Source organism: Eschrichtius robustus, chromosome 15 (assembly GCF_028021215.1).
Source record: "Eschrichtius robustus isolate mEscRob2 chromosome 15, mEscRob2.pri, whole genome shotgun sequence".
NCBI lineage: Eukaryota > Metazoa > Chordata > Mammalia > Artiodactyla > Eschrichtiidae > Eschrichtius > Eschrichtius robustus.
The window spans coordinates 26,223,218-26,238,398 of record NC_090838.1 but is presented as its reverse complement, the minus strand read 5'-3'; the positions used below and the strand labels follow the sequence as shown (position 1 = coordinate 26,238,398).

Genomic DNA, 15,181 nt, shown 5'->3' with positions numbered 1-15,181 from the left:
ACAAATGACAATGGAGATACGACGACCCAAAACCTATGGGACGCAGCAAAAGCAGTGCTAAGAGGGAAGTTTATAGCAATACAAGCCTACCTCAAGAAACAGGAAACATCTCGAATAAACAACCTAACCTTGCACCTGAAGCAATTAGAGAAAGAAGAACAAAAAAACCCCAAAGCCAGCAGAAGGAAAGAAATTATAAAGATCAGGTCAGAAATAAATGAAAGAGAAATGAAGGAAACAACAGCAAAAATCAATGAAACTAAAAGCTGGTTCTTTGAGAAGATAAACAAAATTGATAAACCATTAGCCAGACTCATCAAGAGAAAAAGGGAGAAGACTCAGATCAATAGAATTAGAAATGAAAAAGGAGAAGTAACCACTGACACTGCAGAAATACAAAAGATCATGAGAGATTACTACAAGCAACTCTATGCCAATAAAATGGACAACCTGGAAGAAATGGACAGATTCTTAGAAATGCACAAACTGCCGAGACTGAATCAGGAAGAAATAGAAAATATGAACAGACCAATCACAAGCACTGAAATTGAAACTGTGATTAAAAACCTTCCAACAAACAAAAGCCCAGGACCAGATGGCTTCACAGGCGAATTCTATCAAACATGTAGAGAAGAGCTAACACCTATCCTTCTCAAACTCTTCCAAAATATTGCAGAGGGAGGAACACTCCCAAACTCATTCTACGAGGCCACCATCACCCTGATACCAAAACCAGACAAAGATGTCACAAAGAAAGAAAACTGCAGGCCAATATCACTGATGAACATAGATGCAAAAATCCTCAACAAAATACTAGCAAACAGAATCCAACAGCACATTAAAAGGATCACACACCATGATCAAGTGGGGTTTATCCCAGGAATGCAAGGATTCTTCAACATACGCAAATCAATCAATGTGATACACCATATTAACACATTGAAGGAGAAACACCATATGATCATCTCAATAGATGCAGAGAAAGCTTTCGACAAAATTCAACACCCATTTATGATAAAAGCCCTGCAGAAAGTAGGCATAGAGGGAAATTTCCTCAACATAATAAAGGCCATATATGACAAACCCACAGCCAACATTGTCCTCAATGGTGAAAAACTGAAACCATTTCCGCTAAGATCAGGAACAAGACAAGGTTGCCCACTCTCACCACTATTATTCAACATAGTTTTGGAAGTGTTAGCCACAGCAATCAGAGAAGACAAAGAAATAAAAGGAATCCAAATCGGAAAAGAAGAAGTAAAGCTGTCACTATTTGCAGATGACATGATACTATACATAGAGAATCCTAAAGATGCTACCAGAAAACTCCTAGAGCTAATCAATGAATTTGGTAAAGTAGCAGGATACAAAATTAATGCACAGAAATCTCTTGCATTTCTATACACTAATGACGAAAAATCTGAAAGGGAAATTAAGAAAACACTCCCGTTTACCATTGCAACAAAAAGAATAAAATATCTAGGAATAAACCTACCTAAGGAGACAAAAGACCTGTATGCAGAAAATTATAAGACACTGATGAAAGAAATTAAAGATGATACAAATAGATGGAGAGATATAGCATGTTCCTGGATTGGAAGAATCAACATTGTGAAAATGACTCTACTACCCAAAAGCAATCTACAGATTCAATGCAATCCCTATCAAACTACCACTGGCATTTTTCACAGAACTAGAACAAAAAATTTCACAATGTGTATGGAAACACAAAAGACCCCGAATAGCCAAAGCAATCTTGAGAACGAAAAATGGAGCTGGGGGCATCAGGCTCCCTGACTTCAGACTATATTACAAAGCTTCAGTAATCAAGACAGTTTGGTACTGGCACAAAAACAGAAATATAGATCAATGGAACAGGATAGAAAGCCCAGAGATAAACCCACACACATATGGTCACCTTATCTTTGATAAAGGAGGCAAGCATATACAGTGGAGAAAAGACAGCCTCTTCAATAAGTGGTGCTGGGAAAATTGGACAGGTACATGTAAAAGTATGAAATTAGAACACTCCCTGACACCATGCACAAAAATAAACTCAAAATGGATTAAAGATCTAAGTGTAAGGGCAGACACTATCAAACTCTTAGAGGAAAACATAGGCAGAACACTCTATGACATACATCACAGCAAGATTCTTTTTGACCCAGCTCCCAGAGAAATGGAAATAAGAACACAAATAAACAAATGGGACCTAATGAAACGTAAAAGCTTTTGCACAGCAAAGGAAACCATAAACAAGACCAAAAGACAACCATCAGAATGGGAGAAAATATTTGCAAATGAAGCAACTGACAAAGGATTAATCTCCAAGATTTACAAGCAGCTCATGCAGCTCAATAACCAAAAAACCAACAACCCAATCCAAAAATGGGCAGAAGACCTAAATAGACATTTCTCCAAAGAAGATATACAGATGGCCTACAGACACATGAAAGAATGCTCAACATCATTAATCATTAGAGAAATGCAAATCAAAACTACAATGAGATATCATCTCACACCGGTCAGAATGGCCATCATCAAAAAATCTAGAAACAATAAATGCTGGAGAGGGTGTGGAGGAAAGGGAACACTCTTGCACTGTTGGTGGGAATGTAAATTGATAGAGCCACTATGGAGAACAGTATGGAGGTTCCTGAAAAAACTACAAATAGAACTACCATACGACCCAGCAATCCCACTACTGGGCATATACCCTGAGAAAACCATAGGTCAAAAAGAGTCATGTACCAAAATGTTCATTGCAGCTCTATTTACAATAGCCAGGACATGGAAGCAACCTAAATGTCCATCGACAGAGGAATGGATAAAGAAGATGTGGCACATATATACAATGGAATATTACTCAGCCATAAAAAGAAATGAAATGGAGGTATTTGTAATGAGGTGGATGGAGTTAGAGTCTGTCATACAGAGTGAAGTAAGTCCGAAAGAGAAAAACAAATACAGTATGCTAACACATATATACGGAATCTAAGGGGAAAAAAAAAAAAAAGGCCATGAAGAACCTAGTGGCAAGACCGGAATAAAGACACAGACCTAGTAGAGAATGGACTTGAGGATATGGGGAGGGGGTGGGGTGAGATGTGACAGGGTAAGAGAGTGTCATGGACATATATACACTACCAAATGTAAAATAGATAACTAGTGGGAAGCAGCCGCATAGCACAGGGAGATCAGCTCGGTGCTTTGTGACCACCTAGAGGGGTGGGATGGGGAGGGTGGGAGGGAGGGAGATGCAAGAGGGAAGAGAAATGGGAACATATTGTATATGTATAACTGATTCACTTTGTTATAAAGCAGAAGCTAACACACCATTGTAAGGCAATTATACTTCAATAAAGATGTTTAAAAAAAAAAAAAAGAAGCTCAAAAAGCTGGATGAACTGTTCTAATATTAAGAATGTTTTTCACTAAGTGGATATGACTGATACAGGCTCTCTTTTTACTTTTCTAACTTAACACAATTATGATCCAGTGCTTTATTATAATGTTAAGGTGAAATGATCAAGTGATAAAACAGCATCTTTTGTATTATTTCCTATTTTGTAGCTTTCTTTGAATATCTGAAAATATCCCTGTGATCTCAATTTCTAGAACCTCTTCCAAACTACAGATTGCCTTTAGACCATTTCTATTTTTGTGAAATTAAAAAAAAAAACAAATTTAAACACTGTAAATACAGCTGCTCCCCCTTAATCCATGGTTTCATTTTCTGTGGTTTCAGTTACTTGCGGTCTGAGGATATTAAATGAAAAATTCCGGAAATAAACAACTCATAGCTTTGAAATTGCTTGCTGTTCTGACTATAATGACGAAATCTCACTGGATCCATCCCACTTGGAATTCCCAACCATGTCATTGTCTGCTCTGACATTCAGTCATGGATGCCAGTCGTCATGGCTGGATAACCCAGGATCACCCGGAGCAGATGATCCCTCTTCTGGTTCCTCCTTTGGATGTATTGTTAGAAGGTCAAAAGTAACCTAAGCCTATGTTCCCAATGCCTATGTCATTCACCTCACTGCATCTCATCACGTAGGCATTTTATCATCTCTCATCATCACAAGAAGGAGGGTGAGACAGTACAGTAAGATTATTTTGAAAGAGAGAGACCACATTCACCTAACTTTTATTACAGTATATTAGGTAATTGTTCTATTTTATTATTAGTTATTGTTGTTGATCTCTTACTGTGGGCACAGTAAGAGATTAACATACATTATCATATTTATCATAGATACGTATGGATAAGAAAAAACATATATACAGGGTTCGCTACTGTCTGTGGTTTCAAGCATCAGCTGGGGGTCTTGGAATGTATCCCCTGAAGATAAAGGGGGACTACTGTAATAAATACATAATGCAACAATACATTTTACTTTCTCAGAAAAACAAGCAAGTAACCCCAAATGGCAAAAAGAGTTACACAAGTCAGAGGGAAATATTTAAGTAATAAAAAATTCACACAATCATAGTTCATTAGGTGATAAGAATTTATATTCTTTATTTTTATATTACTTTGTTATCTAAGACTCCTAACTAAATAAAAATAACAAAACAAGAATATATATAGTGTTATCTCAATAAATGCCATTCAAACACTAAAAGGTATCACTGAGAAAGACTTTGCTCAATTTACTGCTTAAAATTGTTCTGGTTTGGATTTCCACCTGTGGCCAAAATGAAATAACAATGACCAGATTACTGTCCTACCTGAAATAACTAAAAATTAGGAAACTATATGAAATAAAGTTTTCAGATACTGGGCATCAGGAAGGCAGGACAGTGATTCCTGGGTGAGTGGAAACAAATGAAGTAAGCGCTAGGATTGCACCAGCTTATTTCCTGCAATTTCCCAGACCACAGCTCAGCACAACCCAGGCATCACTCAAGGTGAGGATACAGAAATGGGAGTCCAGGAAGACAAAGGCAGGTTTGGCTGCAGTTCACAGGGCACAATGCCAACGAGGAGAGATCTACACAGAGAGAGAGCCCCAGTGATCTATAGAGGGTCTCCTCTAATCTGTAGTGCATACTGACAAGCATTACATACAAGGAAACCACCTAAAGGGCAAGGAAAATACTTTTAAAAAGTAGCAAGGGGGGAACTCCCCTGGTGGTCCAGTGGTAAAGAATCCACCTTGCAATGCAGGGAATGCCGGTTCAATCCCTGGTTGGGGAACTAAGATCCCACATGCCGCAGGGCAACTAAGCCCATGCGCCACAACTACTGAGCTCGCGTGCCACAGAGTCCACGCGCCCTGGAGCCCGCAAGCCACAACTAGAGAGAAAACCCGCACAGCACAACTAGAAAGGAGCCCGCACACCGCAACGAAGAGCCCGCGTGCCGCAAAGAAAGATCCTGCATGCCGCAACTAAGACCCAACACAGCCAAACAAAATTAAAAATAAATAAATAAAATAAATAAATATTAAAAAAAAAAAAAAAGTAGCAAGGGGATGAACCCCACGTTCTAAAAATGAGGGCTGGAATACTTAGTATTCCCAATGCCTAGTGAATTTCTAACAGAGTTCTCAGAAGAGTATAACCTCAGCAGTGGGGCCAAATTAACCCCAGACCTCTGTTTTCAAATGTGGTACCGTGCTTCTATTCCACTACAGTACCTCCTTAAAAGTAAGTCCATTAAAATTAAAACACGAGTTCCTTTGTCTCACCAGACACATTCTATATGCTTAAAAGCTACTGCACTAGATAGTATAGGGTTATAAAATATTTCCATCATCGCAGTAAGTTCTGCTCTAAATTAACAGCTGCTCTGGTCCCACCTAACAAAGCTGAAAAGCTGGTCCTAAAAGTAATGTTCTGTTTTTAAGTAATATAACTACATCTCAGAAAGAAATAAAAAATACTTATTAGAATACAAAAATATCCACCACCCAGAAAAGTAAAAATCACATTGTCTGGCATCCAACGAAATTTTCTAGGCGAATTAAAAAAGCAGTAACACACAATCCACAATGAAAAAAAAAAAAAATCAACGTAAACAGATCAATATATTCAAGACACTAGGGACTTCCCTGGTAGTCCAGTGGTTAAGGCTCCGCGCTTCCCCTCCACAGGACGCGGGTTCAATCCCTGGTCAGGGAACTAAGATCCCACGTGCCGAGCGGTGCGGCCAAAACAAACAAACAAACAAAAAACAAAAATTCAAGACACTAGAAGAAAGCTTGTACACTTTATATAAAGACAAGGACATATATAAAAAAGAACCAGATATAACTTCTAGCAGATTAGACACTGAAGTCAGTTTGAAGATAGAGCAATATAAGTTATCAAAAATTTTAAATACAGGGGGAAAATGGAACAGAGCTTCAGTGAGCTGTGAAACAACTTCAAGAGGCCTAGTAAACGTGTCATTGGAATCACCAAAAGAGAGGAAAGTGACGGGGAGACAGAATATATTTGAGAAACTAATAGCCAAAAAATTTCCAAATGTGATGAAATTTATACACCCACACAGATTCAAGTCCAAAAACTCAAATCATAAGAAACATGAAGAAAACTACAAGGTATATTATTTGATGATAATCAAATTGCTTAAAAACAATACAGAATTTGAAAAAAAAAAAGACACATAACCTTTATTATTTGAAAGCAGTATAAGTCGAAAGCTATAGGCAGTGGGTAAAAGTATGGCTTAAATAATTTTGGATTACCTGTTTTCATACATGTTAATAAAATACATATGCACATGTTAATATATCCTAAGATATGGCTAAGATATGACTAAGAATCACAAATACACCTTAAAGTACCAAAGCATTGCTAAACAAAGGTTAAACTCAGCACTTAGAAGTTTCTGATATTTGCTCAGGATAACTTTGTTGGACTCTTTACTAGGATGTACTATTTTTCCACAGCAGTAAGTTTTATTTGTTAATTTTTAGGTAATAAAGGGAGCTATTTTGTTAAATATCCTAAATGACAGACCATGACATTTTAGAAAATAGTATTCATTTAAAGATAAATAAAAATGTTAAATTTCCAATTATTTTGTACTATGTCTATACTTTTCCATTATTAAGTTAAATGTATGAAATCTCAAAAATTGAATTTTAGTACTCGTCCCCACTTCCTTCCTTCAATTAATTAATTTTAAATTTTTTCTTCATCATGTAGAAGGCACAATTTCAGAAAATTGAAATTTAGAAAAAAGTTTGTAAAGACAAATTTTCACAAAAGTTTAGCTGTAACAGGTAAGGTGGACATTTTCAAATAAGAAAAAAATGTTACACATTTATAATATATTCTAACATTTTACTGTGTAACATGTAAAAATGAAGGAAAGTATAATTTTATGCACACATTTCTGTTAGATGCAGTGTCTAAAACTGGTAAAGAATCTTTTCTACATTATTTTCTCAAAGTGATCATATCTGTTCACGTGGTTTAACTTACCATCTATGTATGTATGTATGGTAACAACTCCCAAATCTCTTCAACTCAGTCTTTTATTCTAAGTTTAGATTTATATTTCCAGCTAACAAATAGCGCCAGTTTTTTTTTTCTGGATACTCCTAACTTCTTTCAGTTATCAGTGTTGCTTAAAGACTTAGGTACCCCCTCTCTAATGTATACAGACAGAAACACACTGACTTATATTTAAATTAAAATGCAAACATTTAAACTTTTCAGTTTATTTTTTATTCTGACAACATACAAAAGATCATAAATACTTTGAGAGGCAGAATATATGTCCTGCTCACTTTTACATCCCTAGAAGAAATTACTGTGTTTACACGTAGCAGATGCTCAATGAATTCATCACTGATTAGGATTTCTGAGAGGCAGTAAACCCAAACTAACCACAGTCAATTTGTATTCTACCTCAAAAAAATGCTTTTACTTTAATAACTTATATCCTGTTTAAAGGCATCATCGGAGAGCTCTTGAAAAACCTAGGGGAAACGTTCTCTCTGCTTTCTTCACTGTTAAAAACAGTAAGGTCACCAGTTGATTCTACCTACTGACCACTCATTTCTCCCCTAGATTTAGTAAATGTTTATCACTTAGAATTGTCATGCAACCTAATATACTGTAATTCATCTACTATAAAACAGCCCGATGGTTTATCCTGAGAAAATTCCATCAGTGGCTTCCCACAGCTTGTGTACATTTCCAACTGCCCATTCTGTCATTACTACACATAACACACATCACAGCAAAAGAATCACAGGTGCTGGAATGTATTGTACATTTTGTCCACTGCATCATGCTTCTAAATGTGAAGCTACCTTGACCTTTTCTAGTCATTAAATGGTTGGTGAGTGAGTGAAAGCAATAAAGTTATAAAAATAATAAAATTCCTATATACATCTAACATAAAGTTAAAGAAACACAAATATTTAAATGTGACTTGCCTGACACTCTGTCAAGAACTTCTGATAATGTTGTTGAGACCGGCAAATGAAGTGTACGGAACTTGTGGCCCGCTCCATACATTGGATGCTGGATGACATGGCTAGTAGCATTAATTCTACCCTTGTACAGCTGGAAATAAATTTAAAAGAAATCAAGAAGGGTTTTTTGAAATGTATATCATTATATAACAATTTCAAAAGCATAAAAAAATAAACAATTCAGTAATGCATACAAAAATGTAAAGAGTTTATTTTATATATTTCTTCAAATGTGGCATGTCTGCCATGCGATTTGTTCGTCATACTTTTTTGCATTAGCACTACCGTACCTAATAATCTGTCAATTTCCCCCCCAAATCAAATTATACTATTCATGGCAAGTTACAACTAGGTTATTCTGGACAGAGAGGGTTAGCTAAGATATTTAAGTCCTATCCTTAAGTATAAAGGTTGTGCTAGTTTCACTTTGCTAGCACAACCTCTAATTTCTAATTTCATTTCATTTCATTAGAAATTAGAACAGAGATAACTGAAAGCTCTGACATGAAAACATAAAATACTTTTACACACAGCTCATCATAAAGATTTAATTTAATTGTTAAATACTCACTGGGCAGGGAGACTGAAGAAACATTGTCACTTTCTCATCCTCTAACATCAGCTGCAAAAATAATCTACGTACAAACCCTGAAATGTTCCCTGATGTTGGAAGGTTCCCTCTTTGAGGAGATGTCTGAAATAGTTCACAGAGAACCTGGCAAAGTGAGAGATTTAAAAAGTTAAATGAGGTATTTACTTGCAGCTTTATATTTTAAAGAACAAAGAGGAAATTTAAAATGTGGATTAATGAGTGTATTTGAATTCATCAAATCAGCAATTAAAGAATATACGGAAGCAGACAAAAAGTTTATTTTTGGTTATTAGGCCAGAAGGCAATGGAACACAAAGTTTCATACTACCCACAGGCACAAACCAAATTGTCAAATGTCCATATTCAAGGACTTGGTTAAAAGTGGTAATTTAAGCATTTCTTTCAAATTACACACATTAAGTAGATACAGTTTCCCAATAATTAATTACTTTAGGCAACAAAGTATCTTCCTCTTCTTAAAGTTAAATCATTCAGAATTTTTTGAAAATTATGATAGCTCATCCTTCATTAATAGTTTAACCTGAATAAGCACTATCAAATAAGAGGGTAAAAAAAGAAGCTGGTTCCTATTTATTGGTGTCTACCATGTCTCAGACAGGCTCTATGCTAGACACTTCATATACATTATCATATTTAATCCTCAAAAAAAAAACCTTTTGAGAGGCAGGTATTACTATCTCCATTTTACAGTTTAAACAACTTGCTGAAGATCACAACAGATAGAAAGCAGCAGAAACTGGCAAAAAGCAACTAGAATTATGTTCGAGATAACTCCAGCATTCAAGATTTTTGGCCCTGTGGACTTAATACAATAAAATCATCTTTCATACCTTTAATGTGATTTGTCAGGAGTCTCCTATCTGAAACTTATTCTAATGTCTGCTTCATTAGAAGCAAATCAACAGCTGTAACAATCCAGTTACTATAAAATGCAATGCCTCAATGCTGATGAGGCACTTGATGGCCACCTTCGAGTGGTCAATCCTGTTCCAATAGCTGAAGCGTTGTTCGCTTTTTTTTTTTTTTTTTTTAATATTTTTATTTATGTATTTATTTGGCTGTGCCGGCTCTTAGCTGCAGCATGCGAACTCTTAGTTGCAGCATGTGGGATCTAGTTCCCTGACCAGGGATCGAACCCAGGCCCCTTGCATTGGGAGCATGGAGTCTTAGCCACTGGACCACCAGGAAAGTCCCTGAAGCGTTGTTCTTTTGATTAGGGGCGGTTTTTTAAAAGGAGGAATGTATGATCTTTAGCTAGAATCTCCATGAATTTGCCCATCATTCATCAGAAAGAATAACTGATTTATGTAACAGTTGAGGAGAGGAGGGAGGAGATATCAGTACTTAATTTTAATTATGGTTTAAATTCAAATCCTTAAATGCACCCAAACCCAAACTTCACCATCACCTGGCCTTAATACATGACCCTTTCTGAACTAATTTCAAGAGTGCCATGTGACAGCACATTAAAATAATAAGACACTGGAACATAAGCCAGTTTTTCTACTCTTACCTGGGCCATCAGCTTTTGATTATTAGGGTGACATGAAATGCACTGCAGAAAGAATGCAACAGTTGCATTCTCTATTGCTGTCCTCTGTTGAGTAGTCAATCCTGTTGTAGCAGCTGAAGAAAGAGAAGCTGATCTTGCACTGGTCTGTTGTGCACCTAAATTATGTCCTCCAGAAGTGGACCCAGAGTGACACAATAAAAACAGAAGTGCTGTCCATAGTGGATTGACTTCAGACCCACCAAGCCAGTCTTTCATAATATGGCTATTGCCAACTTCTGTCAAAAACCTAAGAATAGGAGCAACCAGGTCTGCTGTGATAGGCATCTTATTACATTGTTGTGGAATGTGATGCCGCCTGAGTTTGTCCTGGGAAACATCTATTGATTGAGCAATGCTTTCAGAATAAGAAATGTGGCTAAAACAGAAACTAGCCAGACTCCTCACAAGAAGAGAAGGCAAACCTGAGTCCAGTAATTGTTTGATAGCTTCTGGAGATTGAGAAGAGGAAGCAAGGGTTGCCAAATGTGATTCAGTTAGTGCAAGAGGTGCTTGTGCGTTTTTAGAGTCGTCTGTTAAAGATGAACTAAGATCTTGCTTTTTGCTATCATCTGTCATGGACAGTCCATGGTGACACTGCATTGGAGGAGGGGTAATTCCCATCCAGCCCATAAGCAAAGAAAAATAACTTGGGTGTATGTGACACATCGAGCAAAGTAGACTGTCAACAGCTTTCTTCAAAACCATATTGCAGGGAAGAGACATGGACCAATTAAAAAGTAACCTAGGGAATAAAAGATACCATGTTAACAATATATACATATATTTAGAAAGACCTCTTCATCAATTATTTCTACTAGAAATCACTTTCATGAAAATTATATAGTTTGACATTCAATATAATGACACTATAATGTTTCAGGAAGACTAATTGTGATAGACATCATTAAGTACTTCAGTAGATTGGAAGTTAGATTAGATTTGTAAAATGAGTACAGAAAACCAAGAGATCTATATCAAAATGGTTCTACCATTCTCTGTGTGACCTCAAAAAAATGACATAAAGAAACAATACAAAAAATTATACCTAAGAAATGTCTAGACTGAATTCGACATTATTAATGGCTTTAATTCATATCTGCAAAATGAAAACTGTTAGTGAGTTTCACTAATAGGTCATGGATTATGCCAACTGATAGGACCAAATATGAAAATGACAAACTAGAGGACAAAAAGCCAACCTTTTATGAGTCATGGAACTCTTCAGAGATAAATATTATATTTTGCTATAGACTTAGCAGTTATTAGGCAGTCAGCTCAACAAAGCCTTAACTGAGTATGGTGAAGAAATGTGGGTTAAGTGGAAACTACTTGTCAAAAGAACAATCATAACAGCCATCTAGAAAGAAGTAAAAACAACCAATTGTAAAAACTGTCTAAAGTAGTCTCTCAAAATTTCTAGTTACACTTTCCCTCCAAAGTTGCACATTAAAGATAAAAGAATCTGGCAGGTAAATTTGCAGGTGAGAATAAACATTATGACCTGCAGGAGAATACATGAAACATTCCAATTTTAGGTGGGAAAAGCAGCAATGACACTAATGTAGCTTCTTAAAACCTGAAGATAAATTAGTTAAATTTGTGTAGCATCTCATTTCAAAATTACACTGATTATACTTAACTAGTACTATTTGAAGTATTATTTTTATATAAATAAAATGTAAAATGCTGTTTCATCAAGTAAAAACCTAAAGTGATCTAGTACTGGGGGAAAAGAGAATTTCACAAATCATACTTACTCAAAGAGCTCTCGGTCTAGCAGTGCTGGTAAGTCATACTCTACCAGCAGCTCATAACTGTGCCACAGAATTGCTGCTACACAGTGCAAGTGAGAAGGAGATGGCATCAAAAGACCGTACTCTATCGTTGAAGAGTTAGGGCACATGTAGCTCATCCTGCCACTTCTTTTCACAGCAGCCACTCTTGCAGAATCACTGACCCATTTTAACAAGGCCTGAATTCTTAAAAGAAGAAGATGAATTCAAATAACCAATTATACTCCAGCTGACATTTAATACAGATAAATACCACCACTGCATGTAAGCAATGTATTTATCAGAATAATATACTGATTTTTCTCAATAATTTTAATATATCAATAAAATAGGAGGGAAAAAGAATTATATAATCAATAAGGTCATAGTAACTCTAATTTTCCAATAACCCTACCAATCTTAAGCAACAAAAATGTTTGAGATAACTCAAGTCTAATTCAGCAAATAAACATTGATTCTTACCTCATTTATGACAGAACATATAAATATCTAGAATTACAGGATACACAGCTTAAAAAAACTCACTCTCTCCTTTAAATTTTCACTCACCTTGTAACAAATCCACATACCACAGAGCAGTGATCTGGGGCCAGTTCTTCATTGTGCAGAATTTCATGCAACACAGCATGAAATGTTTCACAACTCTGGCCCCCAAGCATTAAATACTAGTAGCAGCCACCCACCCTCTTTCACTCTGACAACAGAATAGCCCCAACATATGTTCTTTTTCAAGTGCCACTCTACACTCAGTCCCCTAGAGCTGGAGACCACAAAATGAAAGCAAAAGGCTTTTTAAAGCAATAATGCTTTGGAGTTTGTATTTTGGGGGGGTGGGAGGTGAGATTTATTGTCAAGTTCTTAAAACCCTGTATTTATCTTTGTTTTTGTTTACATTTAAATGTCTAGTTTAGAGCACAAGATTCTCTGCTTCAGGGTAAAAGAAATGGGAATTGGAAGGTATAAAATACTACTTAATCCCTCTCTCTACCCTGAAGGACTGAAGGGTAAGATGTATTAAATTTCATATGACAGGACATAAGGACAAGTCATAGAAAAAGAAGGGAGATGAGGCAATTACAGAAGAGTAACATCTTCTAGAAAAATAGCAGCCAACAATCTTGTCATTAATGTTAGTTCTGAAACATTCTGAAATATTTACATTTGCATTTATGCTAAGAAAATAATTTTAAGTGCAATTTTCTTCTTATGATAAAAAAAATTTAAAAACTAATCACAAGAGATTTAAAGAAACCTAGAAAAATATTTAGCACATATTTTTAATGTATTTTTTAAATCCCATTAACCATTATGATTTGACATAAATTCGTATTTACTTTGTCAAAAATACTCCAGTATATTTTTAAATATAATACAGGTATCACATAGTTTACATAAAGCAAAAAGTTTAATGGAAAGGAAGTCAGCCTATTTAATATTTTAAAGTTATCCTGCTGAAACTAATTATACTTTGTTAAATATGTCCTTTAAATATTTTTAATCCAGAGAACATGAAAGCAATGACCCTAAACTAAATGAAAGCTATTACATTATCAGAGATTAAGTAACAATTTTTCCGAGATGCCTTCACTGTCTGGCACTCTAATTCATACCCTTAGGTCTGAACTACGTAAATCTTCCCTTATGAGTGACACTGCTCTGTCTTCCCAATCCTGAGGGCACAAGCTGGACTCAATAAACTTTACCTCTCCAGTATTAGCACAATGCCAAGCATATAGCAACTACTCGGTAAATAGCTATAAAATGAGTAAGCACCCACAAAAAATAATCTGTTAATAATTTATGAAGTAAGACATTTAATAACATACCAAATGATTTCACTTTAAACACAAACTAATAACAATATTAAAGAATATTAATTGGATATAAAATATTCAATATACTTCAAAGGATATTAACTCAGGAAACAATCTCTAGCATGAAGATAATTTATATTACTTATAGAATCACACACTCTATAAATATGTTCTCCAGATACAGATGATATACATAAAACCAGAGAATGCCAAAGTATCATTCAAAAATTTATCAACAAAAACATGTTTCAAAATGACTTGGAGTCCCTATCAATTTGGAGGTAAAAGACATCAAGGAAGATCTACACTAGTAAAACTCATCTAAAATTACCTATACCGAAAGATCACTAAACATTTAGGTGAAACATTCAGATATTATTTACTTGGTATGATAGTGTTTCACTTTGTGGTAGGAAGCAGGAGAAAGAGGGTGAGGAGTCTAATGAAAAGTTGTCCGTGAATAATATAATCAATAAAAACAAAGATTATTACTATTAACAAAATAGTCCAAGTACCTAATATGGACACTATACTTCTATATGTTTAGTAATACCTAAGCTTAACTTTTATGAAAAGATCTAAAAAGAAAGCATTCCAGGACTTGCCTGGTGGTGCACTAGTTAAGAATCCACCTGCCAATGCAAGGGACACGGGCTCGAGCCCTAGTCTGGGAAGATCCCACATGCTGCGGAGCAGCTAAGCCCAGGCGCCACAACTACTGAGCCTGTGCTCTAGAGCCCGCGAGCCACAACTACTGAGCCTGCGTGCCACAACTACTGAAGCCTGTGCTCTGCAACGAGAAGCAACCACAATGAGAAGCCCGCGCACCACAATGAAGAGCAGCCCCCACTCGCTGCAACTAGAGAAAGCCCACGAGCAGCAACGAAGACCCAACGCAGCCAACAATAAATAAACTAATTAATTTAAAAAAAAGAAAAAAAAAGCATTCCAAGTAACATTCACTA

The 15,181-nt window shown here is 35.9% G+C and overlaps 1 protein-coding gene across 5 annotated transcripts in view; it reads right to left on the bottom strand.

Annotated features, from left to right (window-relative positions):
• BIRC6 (baculoviral IAP repeat containing 6) overlaps positions 1-15,181 on the bottom strand; it is a 249,345-nt gene that overhangs the window by 96,376 nt on the left and 137,788 nt on the right. For all 5 annotated transcript variants that reach the window (XR_011076759.1, XM_068565174.1, XM_068565175.1 and 2 more), the window contains 4 exons: positions 12,367-12,588; positions 10,571-11,351; positions 9,016-9,159; positions 8,406-8,535 (listed from right to left, as the gene is read on the bottom strand). Coding sequence is in view for 4 of the 5 variants with exons in the window: in XM_068565174.1 (XP_068421275.1) it covers positions 8,406-8,535; positions 9,016-9,159; positions 10,571-11,351; positions 12,367-12,588 (1,277 nt within the window). In the remaining variant the exon portion in view is untranslated. The remainder of the gene's footprint in view (positions 1-8,405; positions 8,536-9,015; positions 9,160-10,570; positions 11,352-12,366; positions 12,589-15,181) is intronic.